The sequence below is a fragment of the Eschrichtius robustus genome, chromosome 7 (assembly GCF_028021215.1).
Source record: "Eschrichtius robustus isolate mEscRob2 chromosome 7, mEscRob2.pri, whole genome shotgun sequence".
Classification (NCBI taxonomy): Eukaryota; Metazoa; Chordata; class Mammalia; order Artiodactyla; family Eschrichtiidae; genus Eschrichtius; species Eschrichtius robustus.
The window spans coordinates 106,178,566-106,202,000 of record NC_090830.1 but is presented as its reverse complement, the minus strand read 5'-3'; the positions used below and the strand labels follow the sequence as shown (position 1 = coordinate 106,202,000).

Below are 23,435 nucleotides of genomic sequence, written 5' to 3'. Positions count from 1 at the left end.
GTGCCTCTACTAACATTCCAGAGGGGAAGATGTTTTTACTTGTCAGAAACATGTTAGCACTGTGAAAAGTACATGAAATCAGCCATTTGAGTAATTTAAATCATACTTCTATTTGTTCTGTGACACTAGTAGAAAAGATAATTTCCCCCCCCAATAGATAGAAAAGCATAGAAAAGAAAAACCGAATACTTTGTGCAACTCATTTGACAACACCACTAACAGTGTCACCTTGTAGTGGGGTCTATGACTCAGTTTCCGAGCAATCTCTGTCCTCCTTCCTCCACAAATGTGCTACTCTGGTTATGCCTGTGTCTCTTCTCACCACCTCATTCAGCCCAGGCCTCCTGCCACCCTTAGCTGGAGTGTCAAAGTACCTGATAATTTAGGGTTAATGAAAAAACTCACCCAGTTTAAGCTGTGACTGTGAGAAACTGCCTCCTAAGAGCTGCTGCCACTACAAATCTGGTTTGGAAGAACTCTAGGTATGAGTTTAACCTCACATTTGGGAAAGTTTCTTTTAACCTTAAAAGTCCTACAGTTCAGCAGCAATACACAGTAAGTTAAATAACCCTCCCAGAGTCACGGAGCACATTAGAAGATGAAACAGGATTTCAATTTCCAAAGTGAAGGTTTCCAATGTATCAGCTAGTCCCTAATTAATAATAAAAGCATTCAGATACAGTGCTTTCCATTTTCACTTTGAGTAAGTGAAAATGCTTATATTAACTCGTTTCTTTCCAGATGTGAGATGTACAATGACCACAGTCACTGTTTTCATACAAAATAATAATAGGACCTACTATGAGCCAGACACTATTCTTTATACCTATGAATTTACATTATGGCTTTACACATATTAACTCAGTTAAACCTCACAGCCACCCTATGAATAGGTATTATTATTCTCACTTCATAGATAAGAAACTGAGGCACAGAGAGGTTAAATAAAAGCTGTTCCATATCACTCAGGTAGGAAGTGACAAAGCTGGGAGAATGAAACTTGGTGGTCTAGTTGTCCAGTGTGTTTTTATAACAATTATATCTGGAGAATTATACTACTGAGGAGAGAGGGAAGGCTGTACCCCTTACCTGGTAGAGGCTGACGTATTGTTTCCGCAGCCACTGCTGTCTTTGGTCAGGGAACTTCCTCATCTTTCTCACAGCTCTAGTGAGTTCCAACAATCCACTGAAGAGCATTTTAGCTGTGTGCTTTGGTGCCACAAAGTGCAATAATCTATTGTCCGTGGTCTGAAGCCCGTAGAGCAGTGTCACTCCAGTCTCTGAGAGAGACATGTTACTCAGTTTGTTCTGGACACACACAGTGTGTATATCAATGCTAGGGTGTCCCATGTACACAGCCTTTGCTGAAAACAGATCCAAGACCCCCTCTGCCAGGCCACTTAATCCAGCATTGCCCAGTAATGGGAATTTGCCAGGCTCGGATGTGTTACTAAGCACACCAAGTTTTGCTTTAGCACTGGCTGGGGAAGCGGTGGTGGGCTTTATCCAGGTCAAGGTGCTATTGTCAGGCTGAAGCTGGAGGAAGCAGCGGGCAGAGAGGTGCATGTCCTGGTCATAGTGGATGACCGTGGCCCCCTGCAGCAGGAACTGGTGCACATCAGCTTGGATGGACAGCGTGTACCACGGGATGAGCTCTGTCCCATGGTCAAAGGCCTTCTGTGGCTCTTCTGATGCATGAGGGTCCCATTCTTGGGGCTGCTCAAAGATGTCATTTTCAGAATCCAACAGATCTCCAATTATAAACCTGATAGAAAGAGATACAAATTTGGTCTGTCTTATAATCAGAAGTGAGAACAACAAGAAGCTTTCACTGACACTGGACACCATTTTTAATTCCACTATGAATTCAAATTAGCATATAAAATATAAAATGCTAAAAGTCACAGAGTAATTTTTTTAGCTGTATTTGAAAACCTTATTATTTAACAATATGTCTGACCAAAGGCTTAAAGAAAGGAACTACTAGATCAGTTACTGCATTTTTAAAGATTTTATTTGATGTGGACCATTTTTAAAGTCTTTATTGAATTTGTTACACTATTCTTCTGTTTTATATTTTGGTTTTTTGGCTGCGAGGCATGTGGGATCTTAGCTCCCTGACCAGGGATTGAACCCACACCCTCTGCATTGGAAGGCGAAGTCTTAACCACTGGACCACCAGGGAAGTCCCCAGTTATTGCATTTTTAATGTAAACAATGATAATCTTCACTATTAGTTTTTCCTTTTGTGTCAGGAACTGTGTTAAATACTTTACATACATTTTTGCACTTTATTTGACCTATTTGCAAAGTAAGTTTTCTTATTTTTTTTTTAACCTATGCGGAAACTGAGGTTCAGAAGGGATGAGTAACTGCTCCAGGTTATCCAACTCAGAAGAGACCTACCCAAGGCAGGATTCTGGTCTGTCTGACTCCTTAGCCTGGGCTCTTCATTACTAGGTGCGTTGCCTTCTACTTGGTCATAACAAAATACAGTGGGGCTAAAATAGGCAAAACAAGACTTAATAAGTGGGCCTGCGAAGTGCCTCTGTTAAAAATAAAATACAATTAGTTCAAAGGCACTCATTGGGAAATATTGTCATGGTGCCAGATGAGCAAGGACAGCCCTCCTTGACTCAACCTTAGATTTTCACTGTATGTGTGTGCGCACCTGTGTGTGCACATGTGCACATAAAGGACTCGTCTGCTTAGACAGTTTAGCAAGTTGCCTTCCCAGAAGGATCTTAGGGGGAAGGCAAGGGAGCCTTTATTGCCTCCTTTCTATTTGGCCACTTGGTAGAAACACGCCTAAGAGAGACTCATTCTCTTCAAAGCATGAGGAATTGTTACTAAGATCAAGCTTTCTGCTGTTTGATCCATAGATATCACTAGCAAAGTGGTGGATAAAATTGAGAAGGAGTTGGTCCATACATCCCTGGGAAGGAATGTTCCCATGATCTTGAGGCAGTTGGGCAGCCGACTGCCCCTTGGCAAGGCATGAACAGCAGCCCTGGGCTTCTCGGACTCTCAGTCTAGATCCTGGTCCCTGAGCAAGATCCCACTACTGCTTTCAAAGAGCAAGAGGTTCTTCTTCCTTGCCCCACATAAATAGATATTCTTAAGAAAGAAAAGAAATCCACAAGGGATCTCACAAATCTGATGGTCAGAATATCCTTTTCAAATCATCCACACTGGAAACACTGGAAACAACCCAAATGTCCAGCAACAATAAAATGTATAAATAGAATTTGCAGTAATTCATACAACACAATCCTGCACAGCAATGAAAATGAACATGCAATGGCTGACTACCTGCAACAACATGGACAAATCTTAAGCAAGACATACAGGCATATATACTGTATGATTACATTAATATAAATTTCAAAACCAGGGAAAACTATACTATATTGTTTAGAGAGGCATAATAGTGGTAAAATTATAAAGAAAAGCAGGATGTACTATCATACAATCACAGCAGTGAACTTTTCTTTTTTTTTTTTATTTTACTAATTTATTAATTTATTAACTTATTCCCTAAAGCCTAGTAGAGTGTATAGTGCCAAGCTTCTCAAACCTACACCAAAAATACGAAGCAAATTTGTGACATTTCCTGGAATCTTCTCTACCTGGAGTTTTGGGATGTTAGTTGCAGCTTTGCTTAATTCTTCTTGATAGGACATGTTCTGGAAGTTGATTCACTGAATATAGTTCATGGTCTAAGTACATAGGTTGGGAAATTCTTTTTTTTTTTTTTTTAATTCAAACAGAAAGTCACAAAAATTATAATCATCCTCATCAGTTCACTCAGTCCCATGTAATTAATTTATTTTTTCATCTTGATCTTTTGCTAGCACTTTTATGAGTTCATCAGTTTTTCATTAGAGTTCTGAAAATGCTTATTCATTCAGTTCAGCAGTACAGTCAGTTACCAGAAACCTGTACTTGTCAGAGTCTTTTCCATGAATTCCTTGAAGATGAAACCCTTTTATAGGAACATTTTTGCAAAAGCATCAGAGTACACCCAGAACTGTCTGTAAAGGACAAAAGACTTAAAAATGACCATGGTTAAAGATTTGATGAAAGTTCATAATAATGCAATTGACAAGGAAATTTAGTTATTTCTGAGATATACATTTTAAAGTAATAACTAGAATTATGACTTATAACATTATACCAGAACATATAAGATTTTTAGAAATTTCATGTAATGTCTGAAACATTTATATTAACATATTTCCATACAAATAACCCAATGAAAGTTTAGTATTAGTTGTTTTGTTTGTTTGTTTTTTTTATACTGCAGGTTCTTATTAGTCATCAATTTTATACACATCCGTAAAAAGTAGTGTCTGGAAAGAAAAATTATGAGGCTTTTCTGGAGCCTGTTTCTGCTGCTCAGAGATGAGGTTAAGTAGAGAGAGAGAGGACACTGTCTTTCTTAGCATCAGTTCTATTTTAGAACACAAAGAGAATTAATGCTAGGTGTTAATAATTCCTTTAAAAGCCATTCTTCCAGGGACTAATGCCCAAGATAAAATAGACAATGGTTTGTAATGAAATAAGTTCATTTCAAGAAGGAAACTAGTAGCTTTGTCTCTTAGATCATATAGTGAATTTTATGCACTTCTGTGCCTGCTTCTCTCAGGAGACAAGTTTCTGTGGGTTTACAAGAAGGAATAAGGTGGAACTTAAAGAGTTGTTCAGGAACCAAGTAGCATTAACCAAATCAAAGATGTGGTTTACCAGCAAAGAAACTGCCTAGTCAAACTTAGGTCATATGCCTTAACGAGAGGACCAAGGAGTGAAAAGAGAAGGAAAGTTTGTACCCGACCCCTGAAGAGGTTCTAAAGCACCCTTCAGTTAGAAACCATAAATTGCCAGATAAACATTTTCTAATGTTCCCTGATGAAAATCTTACATTAGGGGACAAGTGGGCTATTTATCATCCTGGTTATGTGTTTTCTTCATAAAGTTTTGTTACTGCTGCAAAGTTAATATGATTGCATAAACATGATTCATCGAGTGATAAACCTAAATTTAATTTTGTTAGATGAAAATGTACACCTTTTCCAAAGGACTTGCTATAGCTATTCCCTGTAATAAAATCCAGAGTTTTAACTTTGCTTCTGGCAAATTCTTGCTTTTAATTAACCTAGCACCTCCCTCAACCACAGGCAGCTTCTAAATTATAGCTCGGTAGTGTGAGGACTTCAAAGTCAGCCTGCGTGAGGTTAAATTCTGGCCCTGCTAGATGTGAGATCTTGAGTGAAATGGAACTGCTGTGAGGATTAACTAATTTAACATATGTAAAGTATTTAGAACAGTGTTTGTTTAAAAGTAGGCTCTTGATAAATAATATGTCATATATTAATAATATTATTGCCCAGTTTGTATTTGCAAAGTCAATATCCTAAAACACAGCCACCCAAACAAACATTGCTTCTCTGTAAAAATGGTGTCCAAGTTTCAAGTTGGGATTCAAGTGATAAATGAGCTTAAACTGAATGTTCTGCAGATAGTGGGAAAATGGCTTTCTTTGTTACAGGTCACAGAAGCAGGACTGGGTCTTGGGTACTTGGTCAAGGAGACAGGAAGAGAGAGAAAGAGAGGGGGTCCTAGGTATCCCCAGCCCCAGGTACCCCCAGCAGAGCCAGGGGTGGGGCGTTGGTGGGAGGAGATCATGTTAAGGTCTGGGCTGGGCAGAGGCAGTCAGCTGTCCCTAAAGGCTGTTAGGAGGCAGGTGTTTGTAAGGCTGGGATGTGTCTGCACCATCCTCTGTGGAGAATAAGTGATTGGTTTCTTATCATTTTATTATTTTGTGTGTGCACATAAGTGTGTGTGTATGTGTGGCAAATCCTGTAACTCTGATCTTTTCTCAGATCCTCTACTTCCTCATGCTCAGCTTTTTTATTTCTATCCTTGTGGGTTGGATCATCTTCCAGAGAAGTCTCTAAGGAGGTTGTTGGGATGGAAGAGCAGAGAGTACTCTGCATTCTCCTGTAAGGAAGGGCAGGGTGACTGAGGGCTGCTCCTAACATGGTGACTGCTGCCACTGGTGCCCACGCCTTAAGGACTTGGGTTGGTATTTAAGGGTGTGATGGCAGGCATTAATTACAATAGCCACCATTTTTATGCCTTTATAATGCAAAACTCCTTATTTTACATGCACCCTCTCACATAATCCTTACAACAACCTTATAAAGCATTATGATCATTCCCCTCTTACAGATTACAAAACTGAGGCTTAGTAAGATTTAGTCACCTACCCAGCTGACACAAATAGCAAGTGGTGGGGGCAAGATTCAGGCCCAGACAATGTGACTGCAAGCTTTGAGCACTTACTCATCTCAAGCAGCCTCCATTCTAAGGTTCTGTCTGAACTTGTTATCTACTTATATCCAATTTCTGCAAATGGACAAAACCTTTTTAAGCTGCAGCATTTTAAAGAGGGTCAACAATATCGGGTTTTTTTTTGTTTGTTTTTTTTTTTACATCTTTATTGGAGTATAATTGCTTTACAATGGTGTGTTAGTTTCTGCTGTACAACAAAGTGAATCAGCCATATGCATACACATATCCCCATATCCCCTCCCTCTTGAGCCTCCATCCCACCCTCCGTATCCCACCCCTCTAGGTCATCACAAAGCATCGAGCTCATCTCCCTGAGTCATGAAGCAGCCTCCCACCAGCCATCCATTTTACATTTGGTAGTGGATATACGTCAGTGCTACTCTCTCACTTAACAATATTGTTAATAAGAACTTGGCAGCTCCTATATGACCCAACACTCTTCTCTATACATCTAAATATTCTTAATTTCCATTTTCCTACAATGGTGCTATATGCTACTCTTATGCCTTCATGACATACTCACACGGGCAAAACTCATTATTCTTCATGCTGGTAAATTTGAAAAGTCATTATTATTGAGCTTTATAGGTCATATGAAATGTAACTGGAATATTTTTAGAATTCAGATGTTCCTAAACTACAGGAACTAGAAATAAAAAAAGTTGAGGGTTCTGCAGTGACAAGAAATGCCTTAAACATTGTAGGAGAAAAGATCCTGCCTTGCAGTTGACCACGTGGTCAGGTTCACGACTCAGCTCTGCTAGGCACCACTTAGGCAAGTGACTTCACCTCTCCGGGTACCACTTCTTCATTTATACAGGGAGATGATGAGTTGGATGAGTTGACCTTAAGATCTCACTGACATTCTGAGATTCTTTCAATCCTGTTCCTTTCCTGCTGAGGTCTTCAACTTCTTATGATCATTTTTTATGGGGTTTCTGTGAGTGTTTTGAATGGGTGTTCTGGCAGGAGTAGCTGAGATATTTGAGAAAAATTATTAGAGCACCCTTCAGGCTGGGTGAACCAAAGGACCATGAGATTGCCCCTTCTTTCTTTGATGTCATTTTCACAGGGTTGGTGGCTGACATAGAAACAGGGGCTGGAGGTTATTGTTTACAGAGTCTTTGTTTCAGCCAAATCAACAACAAAGTACAGTTCCCATGGGTTTTGGGATCTGGAAATCACTTTTCCACATACAACCCTGTGCTGGATATTCTAATGAGGGACTCTGGATCAGGAATGGATTCCCAAGTCCTGGCAGACGGTCCCAGAAACAGTGCTCCCTGATCTGGTTTCCATGAGTTTTATTAAACACCCTCACCCCCATCTTGTGCATTCAGTGGTTCTTTTCAAAATAGCAGTCATGTGGGGTAAGAAAACTTACTGGTACTGAGGTGCATAAATTTCAGTGTGAGGATTTCAATAGGACTTCACAGGTTTTGTAAAAGAAATATTTGCATTTTTGTGCTTCTTTTCCCTTTGTAAGAGTGCTTACAAGCGGAGTCTGGAAAATTGGAAGTGGAAGAGCAATGATCTTAGGATGTAGATGATAAAATGATTAGGGAGGAGACAAGGGAATAAGCAGAAAATTGGAAATAAAGATTTCATGAGAGGTGATGTTATGAGGTAAGAAATTTATCACTTGAAGGAATCCCAGGCAAAAAGAAAGGATGGTAAATGAAAGTTCAGAGGCTTGGTCTCTGAGGCTCAACCAAAGGTAGCATTCCTAAAAGTATTTTAGAAAGACCGACACCTGTAAGTAATATATACACCTACACACACACACACACACACACACGGCCCCAAGTGAAGGCTGTTATAAAAGAGTCATGTGAAATTTTATCTATTCAGGGATGATGTATCCCTTATAGTAGGATTTAAGGAAGGAATTTCAGCCAGATCTCAGTATGAGGAACAGGCATGCTTCTCTCAAACATCTGTTTGATTTTTCTTTACAAATACTGTGAATCCCGATTCCCTCTTTCCTATGGTCACTATCTCAGAACAAAATTTAGTCACTGTAAAGACTATACAGTATACATTTCTGTATGTTTTATTTTTTCCTATCCTATTTTCCTTTTTCCTTAATATATTCAATTATTTATATTTATTCATATAAGCATCTACAAAATATTTTCCCTTTTCCTTAATATCCTCAATTATTTATATTTATTTTTGTAAGCATCTACAAAATCTTTAGTGGGAGGATGTAGATATATACATAGATACCTGTGTATAGAGACAGGTAGATAGAGGTAGATCTAGATTAAGGACTTAAGTGGCTATGAGATGCTTCTTTGTGCTTATTTGTAGATGGTCCTCTCTCTATACATAGAGTGGCACCAATGTCAGCAAAACTTAGAAAACTTTCTAATTTCTAGAAAGAAATCGTGAGAAAACTTTCAAATAATCTTTGACTTGAGATCAACTAAGAAGAACAATTGGTAGAAGCTACTTGTGAGATCTGAGCTTTAGGGACGAGGCATTGTGTTAAGGGCAGTAGTGATTAATCTTTGAGCACCTGGGTCCTCTATGGGGGAATGAGCTAGGAAGCAAGGTTTGAAAAAAAGCCCAAAGACTTTGGAGAAACCTGGAATACAGGTTCACCTCCTTAATAACAGCATTCGGGATTCAGACACAAGGCTTTCATTTGTGTGTTCACAACTGATTCTAAGGATCTAGCACTACAATTCCAAAAAAATTATTTTTCGAAAACACTGTCCTCCTTCCCAGTGTAGGCTCATACACACACACACAACCAGGAAGTGTTCTGCAAAACAAAGAGCAATGTCTCACAAGGACTCGGAGACAACCGCAAGGTATGACACATGAGTACTCAACACAAATAAAACCTTTTGTGGCCAAGATGTCAAAGTCAGTAGATGTCATACTTTTGGATGGTGCTCAAGGCTTCCTCCAGCTGAGCCAGGCTCTGTCACTTCAGTTGGGCTTGACCATGAGTAAATGGCCTTGAAGAGATGCAATGCCTGCCCTAAGACCACTGATTTCTGAACTTCTCATCTGGTCGTGGGTTAAGCAAGCATGTCTGGCTAGATTGCCATGCTTGCCAATAAATAGCAATTGAAACAACTGAGCAATTACAAAGCTGCAGATGCCACCTGAACGTGAGTTACCACCTGCCTTAGAATCATCAGAGGTTGGGGGGAGCTGCAACAGTGTTGATTTCTGGGTATGACTAACTCCAACCCTACTAACTCAGTATATTTGATTTAAAAATACGTTAATACTCACCCCTGTGCCCCACCTAGTGATGAATAAAACCCTTTTTTAAATTTTATTTTTTTAATTGAAGTGTAGTTGATTTATAAAGTATACTATGGATACTATTTACAAAGGATACTATATATCCTTTTTCATATTCTTTTCCATTATAGTTTATTACAAGATATTGAATATAGGTAGTTCCCTGTGTTACACAGTAGGACTTTGTTGTTTATCTGTTTTGTATATAGTAGTTTATATCTGCTAACCCCAAACTCCTAATTTATCCCTCCCTCTGCCTTCCCTGTTTGGTAACCACAAATTTGTTTTTTATGTCTGTGAGTCTGTTTCTGCTTTGTAAATAAGTTCATTTGTAACATATTTTAGATTACACATATAAGTGATATCATATGATATTTGTCTTTGTCTGACTTACTTCACTTGGTATGATAATCTCTAGTCCATCCATGTTGCTGCAAATGTCATTATTTCATTCTTTTTTATGGCTGAGTAGTAGTCCACTGTATATATGCACCACAACTTCTTTATCCATTCATCTGTCAGTGGACACTTAGGTGCATGTATCTTTTCAAATTAGAGTTTTCTCCGGATATATGCCCAAGGAGTGTGGGATTGCTGGATCACATGGTAACTCTATTTTTAGTTTTTTAAGGGACCTCCATATTATAATAAAAACCATTCTTATAGAAGCTATGAAATAAAGGATCATGGTTTTAATCCTGAAATTTAATTTGTTAAATTTTTAGAAATGGCAGGATAGCTCTAATTTTTAAAAAGGGGTAACAGATAGCAAGAAGTTAAATTATGAGCAGTAATTTTAGAACAGAGCAGCCAGATTAGACAGGTAAATCCTAATTCAGAATTGGTAAATTTTAAAGATAAAGAAGCACAGCTTACTGATAAAGGTGGTGAGTTTTTATTAGGTTTGATCTGAAACCAAACTGGAGTAGGAAAAAGAAGAAATGAGCATCCCAATTTTTAAAATGTAAAACTTACTGCCATCGGGCTTTATCCTTCAAGGAATTTTTCCTAGAGCTGTTCCCTTCACCGGAGCTGTCCTCCTCCTCTGTCTCCAGACTTCGACTGCAGCTCCTGATGATCTGAAAGATGCTGTTGACGGTGGACTCCTTCTCTGAATTCTTTAAGCCATTCTGTCCCACTCGTTGTAAGAAATTATCTTGTCCACTGTAATCGGCTACAAACTACAGAAAAATATATTGAGGATTTGTGATTGCAACTTCACATACTACATCTAAATAACCTACTTAGCTAGGGAAATGAAATCGTAACAGTCATAAATAATGGCATTTGTGCCTATTTTACCGGGGGAAAGAAAACCTCCGGGAAAAACATTTTTTTCCTTTCACTGCATGAAATACTAAAACTCACTCTTGTTTCCACTAAGACAACTTTAGCCCCTCTAGGAATCAACACTCCACTTTGAATTTACAACATAAAAAGCAATATTATTTCAAGGTTCCCTAGGGAGAAGATTAGCCACTTTACAGAGGAAGGACAGGGTTATTTTATCCTTGTAGTGAAAATTGAGAAAAACCATGACAAAAGCGTATTATTCTATGGAACTGGATACAATTACTGGGGCCCAAGAAAATGATGGAGAAAGGGGGACATTTTGCTTTATTTCCCATATATCTTACGGTAACACAGAGGCTTCCTGGTGGTTTATAAGCTCTTATTGTCTGTATTTGTGATCAGGAAGTTTCTCCCATCAGAAGTCAGAGTGAGACAGGCTGGGACCTGGGACCCTTTGCTGGGACCTGGGACCCTTTGCTGAAGTGCTGCAGTGCTTGCACCTGGACACACCTCTCCTCCAGAAACAAAATACAAAGAAACTGTACGGGACTAAAAATAACTGTGTGCATGCACAGTTGGGGCAAATTCTAGACCCAAAAGATACAAAGAGACCAAAAAAACCCAACTGCCACTTTTGAAGGGTGGGGAGCAAAAGCAGGGTACTGAGCATGCCCCGTGCACACAGCACCACCAGAGGGGTTGGCAAAACACCTAAGCTACCCCTCTGGCCCGACCCCTGGACACATGCCTACCCTCACCCCATATAAGGAACAAGCTCTCCCCACCCCCGCTCAGGGAGCAAGCAAGCAGGGGAACCTATTGTTTGTTCTCACTCCCCCTTGCTGCAGAAGGGGCCCCAGTAAAGCCTTGCCTGAATTTCTTGTCTGGCCTCTAGTCAAGTTCTATTGATTGGGGAAGGCCAAGAACCCTGGTCGGTAACAAGAGGGGCAGCTAGGCCATGAGATAGGGTGTTCCTGCCTTCTGAGACATGAGGGAGGCAGTGTGGGTGCAGCTTGGGGGGGCTTGCTTTAAGCTTTCTCCTCCATTTCTTGCACTTTACCCCCCCTCATAAGCCAGGGAGATGCAAGCCAGTAGTGCAGCCGGCACCTGTCAGAGGTTCTAAGTCTCCCTGATACCAGGCGATGCTTTTGTTCCCAGGTGACCTGGAAGAGGCTGCAGTTTTAGGAGATTCTTCCCACTGCCACTGACAAGGGCTGTGTGTGAGTGTGAGTGTGTGTGTGTGTGTAAGGTCAGCAGTGGGTGCTGTCACCATGGTAAGAATGACTCTAGATTTCGGTGTGGGACTTCCAGGTATGGGACTCCTCAAAATTCTCTGTAAAGTTCCCCCCTTTTACTCCCTTCTTTCGTTTCTAAACACTGTATAAGAGATTTCCATATCTTCTTCTGTTTCTCAGTGCCCCTGCTCTCCAATGCCCAATGCTCTGAGTCCAAGCTCTGTGGTCTTCTCCACGCTGGGGGTCAGGACTGAGAAGCAATGGGCCGGGGGGAACGGAGGCAGCGCGATCAGGAGCCCGGAGCTCGTCCTTAGAAGACGTACCAGATTCCCACAAAGGAGGAAAGGAAGGCAGTGTTGACTTCCCTTCAGTCTTTCTTCCACTGATCCAAAAAAGTTACCACTCTCGCTTGACTTCTCGTATCCCCTGCACCCAGACGCTCCCACCCAATAAGAGAGAAGAAAACCCCATCAACCTTTAAAAAAAAATCAGGAAACAATACCCATTTGCACTTGTACTTTCACATTGCCCCATTAAAGCTAACTTAATATTAAGCCCCAACAGTGTTAGTTGGCATTCTTTTCTCTGGAATGTTCAAGGACCTGTTACCCAACACAGCAGTGACAACTGATAACCCTGGGCTCAGAAAGGTCTCTCTTCTGGCTTTAGTGAGTGACAAGCCAGGTGGCAACAACAATTCTCCAGACCATGAGGATTTTGAAAGGCCTCACCTCTAGAGTTTCTTCTTGGGAATTGTACCTCGGGCAAAGCTTCATGAGGCCGGAGGCTCCGTCAAGCACCTCACAGAGCTCCTTCAGAAACACCCCGCAGAACGGAACCACCTTACAGCCGGGGATGTGCAGCGCCCGAGTCACCACCTTCCTGTACTCGCAGGAAGATTCATGCTGGGCCATGGCGTCCTTCAGGCTCCTCATCGTCTCCAGGTCAGACTGGTCCATAAACTGCCACATTTTTAAAACTTTTCTTGACCTATTACAAGTCAATGACATTTTTTTTTTAGACTGAAGGAGAAATAATATAATTTACAGTAAATAGCCTAAATTCCATACAAAATTCATTTTTTTTCATGTTTTCTTTCTGTTTTAATATTTATTTAGGATTCCCCAAATGATGTGAATATTACTTTAATAAATTGAAACACAAAATTAAATAGGACAGATACATACAAAAATACATGTGGGGCCTTCCCTGGTGGCACAGTGGTTAAGAATCTGCCTGCTAATGCAGGGGACACAGGTTTGATCCCTGGTCCAGGAAGATCCCACATGCCGCGGAGCAACTAAGCCTGTGTGCCACAACTACTAAGCCCACGTGCTGCAACTACTGAAGCCCACGTGCTCTAGGGCCCGCATGCTGCATCTACTGAGCCTGCGTGCTGCAACTACTGATGCCCACGCGCCTACAGCCCGTGCTCCGCAACAAGAGAAGCCATTGCAATGAGAAGCCTGCGCACCTCAACGAAGAGTGGCCCCCGCTTGCCGCCACTAGAGAAAGCCAGCGCGCAGCAACGAAGACCCAATGCAGCCAAAAAACAAACACACACGTGTGGGAGGAGTTAATTTCGGAAGGTGGGCACTGAACTTAAGTTTGAGTTTTTCTGATTTCCCAAAAGAGAAACTTCCTGGGTAATATGGTTTCTACAAGTATTTATGGAGGATCACCCACAGAAAATGTGTTCCATCCACTCCTCTTGATCTTTTAAATGTTATTGGATTAGGCCAGTCCCGCAGTGATACCCACGAAGCCAGTTTTGACCTCTTCTGCTGAATTGCTTCTACTGAATCCAGCTTTGACATTAAGTCACTGGCCTGTCTTGAGGGACATTATCTTAAAGTATTTGTGCAGAACAGGATGTTAAATGAGATTTTTCCTATTTTGAAATTGCTGCTGAGAACAACAGCTGACATTGAACCCCACCTTCTAAAGAGAGGCAGCGGGTTGGCACCAGGAGACCCAAACTGCTCTGCCCTCAGAGGTCTCCCACCCTCCATCAGCAGAGGAACTGGGTCTGAGCAGCCACGTAGGGAATGCTTCTTTGGAGAGGGCTGTCAGGGCACCATATGTGAGAAGGAGGAAATCACCCAAGCGCAGGGGCTTCAAGGGAACTCCATGGAGAGGCTGATCCGTGTCCCGGCAGGTTGTTGGTCAGAGACTGACTGGTGTGTGACTTGCCTGGGGAAGTCTAACGATGAGATGCTGCCTTGAGCTGCCTGATGGCAACATGAGGGAGAAGGTTCCAGCGGGCGTGGCTCGCATTTGCAGAGTCTGGGCGGGCAAAGCGCTGGGTGTTTCTGTGAGTCAGGAATGGACTCTGAGAGTCAGTGGGGCCTGAGTTATCTTGAAAGGCCTGCCGGTGAGGTGACCTTAGTGGAAAAAGTCTGTGAGGGTAGGACTTGCAGAACTAGACACTGTAGGGGGGAGGACTGAGTAGTCAGCCAAGCCAGAGGTGCACTGCCCCTTACCAGGTAACAGTGCAGGGAGGTCGTTATGGGACAGTGGGTGACGTTAAGGCAGGTAACTAGGAAGTAACCCTGAAACCACCCCTCATGGCTCTCAGTGGAGGCTCCAAGGCCAGATCACAACTGCCCCAGTCAAGTAAGACGGGCTCCCTTTATCCCTCCACCCTTCTCCTCTCCTCTCCTGCCCATTTTTTTCTGCAGGGACCCTGAGTTGGAGGGAGAGGGAGAGAAAAGATAAACCATATCTTCCCACACTACCGCAGTTTTCTGAGACTGGTTGGGCTGCAAAATTGGGGGAAGAGTGAAGCTTTAAATGAGAAGTTGAAGTTTTGATTTATATCAGACTGGATTAAAAGATCATTATGTAATATCTAAGATATCCAAAAGACATAAAGAAGCACAACATGACAAACACCCACACATCAACCTCTCAGTTTAAAAAAATAAAGCATTAATAATATGATGGAGGCCCCAGTGGATTCCTCCACGAGCCCATCCTCCTCCCTCTCTCACCACAGGGGACCACAACTGTGACTTTAGTGCTCTCTTTCCCTTACAATTCCTGATACTTTCCCAACACAGGCAGATATTGCTAAGCATTTTGTAGAATTGTCTGTGCATTTTTAAACTTCATACAAACGGTGTCACGCTGTAGGTACTCTTAGGCAACCTGCTTTGTGGCATTGCCGTACGATTCTCAGGTTCATTCACGCTCATGGGCGTAGGTGCATGAGACTGCTTATTAACCACAGAAATGACCGGGAAAGACACAGCGTCCCCAGAGACACAACCCAGAGTCGGGGGAAGGAGAGTCAATTGGCAGGTTTGAAAGACAGTGAGGTCAGAAAAATAAAATTGTCTCCTGATTTCACGCCACTAAGTTCAGCTTGTTCTACAACCAGTTCCTTATAAGGTGGTGAGAATCCTTTAGGGGCCACGGAGTAGAGGTTTAAATAAATGAAGTGAATACATGAATGAGACTTGGTTCTCATTATTTAATCATCCTTCTTTCCGTGAGTAATGGAGCCGCCATAGTACTTTGGGGGGCAAAAGACAAACCTCAGTAAAGATCAATGATTTTTTGTTAGATTGAGAATTGACACTTTTAAAAAACCTTTATTTCTTTTTATGATTATAAAGGTAGTAGACGCCCATCGTAGATGACCTGGAAAATACCAAAAATATAGAAAATCCACCCATAGATCTTCCACCCACAGACAACATTCGGTATATTTCCTTCCAGTATTTATCCTATTTGTGTCTCTCTGGTCTAAACATTTTATAAATTTTGTTGTATAAATATTGCCTAGGTTATTAAGTATAGACTGCTTTGTTCCCATGTAGTTTTACGTATTTTATGTTACCTGTTTTCCAATGATATTAAAAATTTGTTATAAACATAATTTTTGGTGGCTAAATAATATTCCACTGTATGGCTGCATCATGTTATTTCCTTCATTTTTCTATTGTTGTTCATTTGGGTTATTTTATTTTATTATTTTAAAATTGAGGTGTAGTTGACACTTGGGTTATTTTATATTGACATTAAAATTGAGTAAATCTTGTTATATGTAAATCTTTGTACTTCTGTTTCCTGTAAACAGCTGAGAATTTAGTTTGAGGAAGCAAAATGTACAAAGTATATAGAAAAGCAGTCACTTAACAGTAAGCGCCCCCTTCTCATCTAATCGTTTTAAAAATAAAAAACTTTCAGTTATCTTGGTGTAGTTCAATTACCTGTAATCTAAATATTTTCAAACCTGAAAGTACACACATGAGCTCTTCCTCCACGATCATTCCATCATAAGGACATCTAGCAACTTACCTCCCGTATATATTGTTCCAGCCAAAGAGCTATTAAACTTGGTACTTTTACCTATCTATTTGTAAAGATCAGTTCAGTTTTAAGCCAAATATAGGAGCATGAAACTAGTTAGCAGTGGGTCTGGGGTGCCCAGGAATCAGTGGTGAGGTTCAGCTGGTTTGAGGTTATTCCTCATCTAAGAAAGAGTTACCTGACTCTATGGACTTCTTGGATTTTGAATTCAAACTAAGTTGGGTCTAAAAGTCCCATTCACCCAAGGCCTCCACGGGTCATTCTGAGGCCATTCTTGTATCAAGAGAGTCTCTAATACAGCGGTCCCCAACTTTTTTGGCACCAGAGACCGGTTTCATGGAAGACAATTTTTCCACGGACCAGGGGTGGCGGGGGGGGGGCGGTGATGGTTTCGGGATGATTCAAGCGCATTACATTTATTGTGCACTTTATTTCTATTATTATTACACTGTAATATATAATGAAATAATTATACAACTCACCATAATGCAGAATCAGTAGGAGCCCTGAGCTTGTTTTCCTGCAACTAGATGGTCCCATCTGGGGGTGATGGGAGACACTGACACCTGAAGTATGTTGCTTATGTCCAGTCTACTCCGTAAGATGCAGTTTAATTGTCACTTGCCACTCACTGATGGAGTTTTGCTATGAGTCTGCAAGCAATTGACTTATTATAGTCTCTGTGTAGTCAAACCTCTCTGCTAATGATAATCTGTATTTGCAGCCGCTCCCCAGCGCTAGCGTCACCGCCTCAGCTCCACCTCAAATCATCAGGCATTAGATTCTCATAAGGAGTGCACAACCTAGATCCCTCGCACGTGCAGTTCACAGTAGGGTTCGAGCTCCTATGAGAATCTAGTGCCGCCACTGATCTCACAGGAGGTGGAGCTCAGGTGGTAATGCGAGCGATGGGGAGTGGCTGTAAATACAGATGAAGCTTTACTCACCCACCCGCCACTCACCTCCTGCTGTGCAGCCCGGTTCCTAACAGGCCATGGACCACTACTGGTTGGAGACCCCTGCTCTAATACATGGTATGTGGCAGCCAACCTCCAAAGATCCACACGTCCTGCTGCAGTGCGGTCCCCACACATAATGAATCAGTGCTGGTCCTATGTGACCAGTCCAATATGGCAGAAGTGACAGTGTATTACTCCTGAGGCCAGGACATAAAAGGTACTGCAGCTTCTGCCTTGCTCTTTTGGATCGTTCACTGTGGAGGGAGCCAGCTGCCAAGCTGTGAGGACAGTGACATCCAGAAGAGAAGACGTGAAGTGCCCAGACAACAGTCTGCACCAGTCTGCCAGTCAAATACAGAGGATAAGCACCATTAAAATAGAACTATTTTATCATAATATGATCATTCTTTTTTTTTTTTTTTTTTAAGAAAAGTAACACAAGTTCTTTGTAGAAAATTTATCACAAAGAGAACCAAATCATCTGGATAAAGCCTCCTATTCTCCCAGTATTTTTCCTATTTTTCCTTCTTTCGAGCTATGCTTGGTGCATTTGTATGACCATTTTAAATGCCAATGACATGATCATTTGAGTTTATTCTTAGTTGAGAAAGTTCAAAAGGACAAAAAAATTTCCAACTCAGAATTTTCCCCTCCACCCCCAACCCTGAATCCCTATGTAGGGCCTGGAGAATCAAAGAAAAACCTTGAAATGTTATGAAGCAAGATCTATTTATAGATCTATCTATAGATTTATAGAACCCTCAATGGGAAGGTGAATCTCAGACAACAACAACAGCAATCACAGGTCCTCTTTCTGGAGCCTTACTACATGCCAGACACACATACTCAACACTTCACATTATCACATTAAATCCTATGTAAAGGGGTAGGTGCTTTTCATTATTGTCTCCATTTACAGATGAAGAAACTGAGGCTCAGTGAAGTCAAGTAACTTGCCCAGATCACACAGCTATTCAGGGTGGGGAGCCAGGATTTGATTCTCTGCTATTCTCATTCGACCATTCATACTCTTCTCCTTCACACCACACTTTCACCTGCAAGAGTGAGGAGCAGCTACTTTGTGCAAGGTAACCGAAGCTGAAACGGAATAAGGCGGGAGGCTTTATTGGCAGAATGGTGATCTTATTATTAGCTTGATGGAGAAGGCGTAAGAGCAGGATATCACAGAGGTTAAGGGTACGGACTCTGAACTCAAGGTGGCCTGCAGTCACATCCCGGCCATGCCAGGTGACCTTGGGCGAATGACTTAATTTCTTCTTGCCTTAGTTAGAAGTTTCTTCTTTTGTATGGTGTGGGAATAACAATAGTATCTACCTCAAAAACTGTTCTGAGAATTAAAAGATTTAATGCATGGAACATGCTTAGTCCAATGCTTGACACATAGTAAGTGTTCAATAAAAATGAGAGCTAACATTATTCAATGCTTATTATCAGTGGTAGCCACTGTTATTGCTAAGGGCAGTCAGTAGTTGGGAGCTTATAGTGCTGAGGTAATTCGTAAGGCAGAGCTGGGAAGAGATAGGTAACAGTGGGGCTTACAGGGCAGGCAGGGGAAGAGACAGGTCAGTGATGGGGTTGATGGAGTTATGCAATCAGATACTTAGCTTGGCCAAGAGCATGGGATCAGAGCAGACCCAGCGAATTCGGATCGTGACTTCTGAATTCTGCAGCATCTTTGAGGGACACGGATTGTGGTGCTAGCAGAGGTTATTTCCCCCAAATAATCACTTCCAATTGCCTGGTTTGGGTAAATATGGTTACCCAGACAATTAATTCAGTGCCATTCAGCTGGTAAGAGGAAACTCCCCAGAAAACCATATTCCCCACCGCCCATACCTGAGGCCGGCCAAGAACTCCATGACGGTGTTGTAGTTGCCCATGTTCCAGCAGCATTTGGCCACGTGCACCAAATACGAGAAGACTTCCCGCTTCTCCTCCATGGAGCCCGCCGTGAGGATCAGCCACGTCACCCAGGAGCTCACCTGCAGAATGCAGAGAGGGGCATCCACTGAAACCATGCGCTGGAAGCTTGATACATACTTTTTCATAAGAAAAATGTTTTTTTAAAAAAAGTCAGTTTAGTATTAGGAAATGAAGGACCCAACCAAGAGACTGAATTGAAGCTCTAGCTCCATCACTGCTTTGCAATGGTATTAACCTCTCTGTATTCTTCATCTTCATCTTTAAAATGAGGCTGAAAGGTAATTTATACAATCCCTTTTCAGCTGTAAAATTCCATGAGACCATAAGAAAACAAGGCCTAAGGATAACTATGATTTAAATGTATTTGACCGAAAGAGCAAGAATAAATGCAATCGATGCACTTAGCCCATAAATGAAAGTCCATTTGTCAAATAGTAAAATGCGTAATATTAAATGAAAAAATGCAAAAAAATTTTTTTGAACTATCTTTCACAAAAGCATTATCTATTATGCTCCTCAAATGACTAAATAATAGAAGCAATATAGCACTTCATATATGTTGACTCATGTATCTCTCACAACAATCCTAAGAGTCAGGAACTATAACTGTGCTCATTTTATAGATGATGAATGAGGGACAGAGGGCCTAAGAGACTTGCTCAAGGTCCTCAACCAATAGGTGGCAAAGCCTGAATTTGAACTGAGGTGTGTGGCCCAGAGGTGTCCCTATTAACCACTCAGTAAATGCCTAATGTATATACTGTTCTGCTCTAGGCTTAAATTTAGTCTAATGTGATTTGTCTTTTCTACTACACAGACTGGAGTATAATATTTAATAATAATCTACTACTAAAGTCCCCCCTTTATGGTATACAGCCTCAAAATCCTTTGCTTAATCTCTAAGATTATTTTGCTGCTACCTGTACTTTGGTGCTTGGACACTAGTGTTCACTTACGTTACTTTCTCCATCCTGGCTAAGGTCTGGGCTGGTAAGTTCAGTTGTTAATAGATCAAAGCCTTGGTCTTGACCCCACATGGCCCATTAGTTGTACCTGGTTTAGCAACAGTGCTGAAACCTGGGGAGCAACTCATTTCCCTGGCTTGAGCGGGAGTGAAGCCTGAACAGAGAAGCCTGCAGGGAAAAGAGTTCAAGGTCTAAGGCAACCACTTCCCTGACTCCCTCCCTCCAAATAAAATGAGAGGAATGAATGGCATTTAGTGCTTGCAGCAACCACAGAGGGCAGTCCAACCCCATTCTTCCAGATCAAGAATCCAAGGCTCATGGGAGAAATGATTTGCCAAGGTCACAATTCTTGTTGATGTCAAAGCTAGGACTCCCAGGCTGGTGCTCTTTCAGCTGATGAAGGGAGCTAGTTTTTGTAAACTTGGCTGGCACTGGTAGGTCCTTCTAAGCACTCAATAAGAGATGCACATTTGAAGACAGAGATGGAATCAAAGGAGAAGGTACCGAGAAGAGTACCAAAAAATGATTAAAAAAATGAAAAAAGCAGAACAGAAGAGATCGATGCTGAACACGTCTTTCCTCTCCCTACACAAAAACAAATAGGGAAATAGCAACAGAGAGTTTCAGTGCTAAAACGGGGTTATAATCTGGTAGCAGCCAGGAGCACTGCAGTAACAATTGGTCTCTTCCCTTCTGAAATTTGCTGAAGCAAAATGTGATGGGCCACCTGCCACCCCGGAGCCCAGCACGAGCCCAGTGGGCTCTGAGCAGGCACCACCGATCTCTACCTGCTCTGGACTTGGCTGAACTCGCGTGAAACATCAGGAGAACATATCTGGAATCAGACCCCTAGGACAAGCCATAGTCCAGATCATCCTGCAAGGAATTAAGAGCCTCTTGGAAGAAGATAACCATTCGTTTGATCTCCTGGGACCGCTTTGAGCACACAGGAGCCCTTTGGGATTCCCAGAACCAGCCCCTCACCTGCAGCTGTGAGCAATCCCTGGCTCACTGTCTCCAAGCTTTGTCCCTTCACCTGGTTACCCAGTTAAAAGTCACCAGGCTGGTGAAACTCTGGCTCTCTAGACCAAGACATTATTTTGCCAGTAAAGACTGAATGTCATTAATGCTTCCAACCAATTCTTCCTTTGGTGTGATTAGTTTTGATAAGCCCTATCCTGCTCTAAGAAATCATCAGAAAACATTCAGAATCACAACATCATTGACTCTGGGCTAGAAATCCAAATCCATCTCCTTAAAATAAAAATGAAATCCTGAAAAGTTAAAATGGTTCTTCAAAGACACCCGATGCATTAGTTCTTGAGGCCTCTGGCTATATTCTTTCTATGGCTTTAGCTCCTTTCCTGTTGAAATTGATGGCAAATCAGTGTCTTTGCAAAGTCTCTGTACTTTCAGGCTATTCTGGTACCACACAGTGACTTATTAGTGCAGGGACCTGAAAGGGTTAACATATCTTCCCCTGGAGAGACCTGCTTCACAGAGCAGACACAGACCACCAAGTGGTTTGTGCCTCAGTCCTGGTCACACATCCAGATTTATTTCCTATCAGTCAAATCATTTTCCATATACTTTCCCACAATGCTAGGAAAAAAATAGTGATACCATATTTCACATGGAAACCTAATTTAAGCCAACTGTTCTGTCTCTGAGTGTGAGTCCCCAGGGCTTGGTTATTGAGATTATGCAAGCACTGTTATTACAAACACACAAACACACACACACACACACAAACACACACACCCCAACATCTGCTTACAGACTTCAGGGACAATTCTTAATGTGGCCTAATGTATTCATAATTCCATAGGCATTAAGTAACGAGAGTGTCAGCACTAATTATAAAAAATAAATGACATGAAAAGGAAGCAAGCATTCAGTGATGACTGTAAAATGTAGCCCAAAGCATAAACATGGTCCTATTTACTAAGTGGACAAGGCGATGTGTTGCCAATCCAGAAAGAATTTCAGGACACTGAAATCACACAGAAAAACAAAAAAATCGCATACATGTACAGTACTATGACTCAAACATAGGGAGCAGTCCTAGAGCAGAAAGGTGTTAAATGTGGCAGATTATTTTGCCTTATTTCAATGGTCAGCACAGCATCAAGAGAGAATCTGGCTCCCAGCCTCATTCTTTAAGCGTTCCTTCCAGAGGCTCTGTGCTTACCCTGATGACCCTGACCCCTTCCTACATGCCTACAAGTCCTCCACAATTGTTTGTTTTCCTTTCCTTCTCAGGCCTTTCTCAGTACTCCGAGGCCCAGCCAAAGTGAAGTGCTTGCTCCCTCTTCTCCCATCAAATGCCTCCTCGTATCACACGAGCTTCGTTTGGGAGGAACGTTCTTGCTCCATTCAAAATGACCTTTCCCTGGCCCACCATGTCTTGCCTGTGTCCTTTGTAAAGTCAAATCCTTATCTTGGCCCTTGAGGCCCCTGTCTGTTCTCCAGTCTCACCTCGGCTCTCCCCACACTCCTGCTTTTAGGGAGGTGAACCAGGCTTTTCCCACCCTAGGGATCTTGCACTGGTTGTTCCTTCTGTGGGAAGCCCCCCCTCTGCCCCATCCCTCCACCTTTGATTTAGCTAATGTTGACTCATCCTTTGGGCAGAACTGTGCTTAGACCTGCAGTCCGAACCCCTGCCCACGCCCTGAGCTACAGAGGCCCATGTTGGCCCTCATCCAGCTGTGTTCCCCCCCAGAGTGAGAAGCCTGTGGGGAGGAGGGAACCTGTCTGCCCACTGGCTGTGCACCCACCTCCAGATCGTTCACCCCTGTAGACCCAGGATTCCCAATCCCCTGTCCAAACAGCTCACTTCCAGGCCGGCAAGGCCCTGTTTTCTAGATCAGTCCTCTTGAGGGTAGATCATAACTCTAGGCCTGAAGGCTAGCCAAGTGGGGAGGGTAGTGTATTGATGGAGTTTACACTTGAGGCCTGAGGTGTCCACATGATACACAGGCATACGAGCCAGGATGGAAAGAGGAGGTGGGAAGGCCACAGGCGGGCCTTCCTTTGTACTTCATGCTGACTTCCCTAAAGTCAGGGGCAGGGTTGCCTTCAGGAATCTGATGAAAGCCTTGCTG

The 23,435-nt window shown here is 42.1% G+C and overlaps 1 protein-coding gene across 9 annotated transcripts in view; it reads right to left on the bottom strand.

The window, feature by feature from the left end:
- The window catches only part of PLCE1 (phospholipase C epsilon 1), a 311,916-nt gene that overhangs the window by 65,049 nt on the left and 223,432 nt on the right, over positions 1-23,435 (bottom strand). For all 9 annotated transcript variants that reach the window (XR_011074510.1, XM_068548222.1, XM_068548229.1 and 6 more), the window contains 4 exons: positions 19,280-19,425; positions 12,878-13,136; positions 10,594-10,799; positions 1,090-1,765 (listed from right to left, as the gene is read on the bottom strand). Coding sequence is in view for 8 of the 9 variants with exons in the window: in XM_068548222.1 (XP_068404323.1) it covers positions 1,090-1,765; positions 10,594-10,799; positions 12,878-13,136; positions 19,280-19,425 (1,287 nt within the window). In the remaining variant the exon portion in view is untranslated. The remainder of the gene's footprint in view (positions 1-1,089; positions 1,766-10,593; positions 10,800-12,877; positions 13,137-19,279; positions 19,426-23,435) is intronic.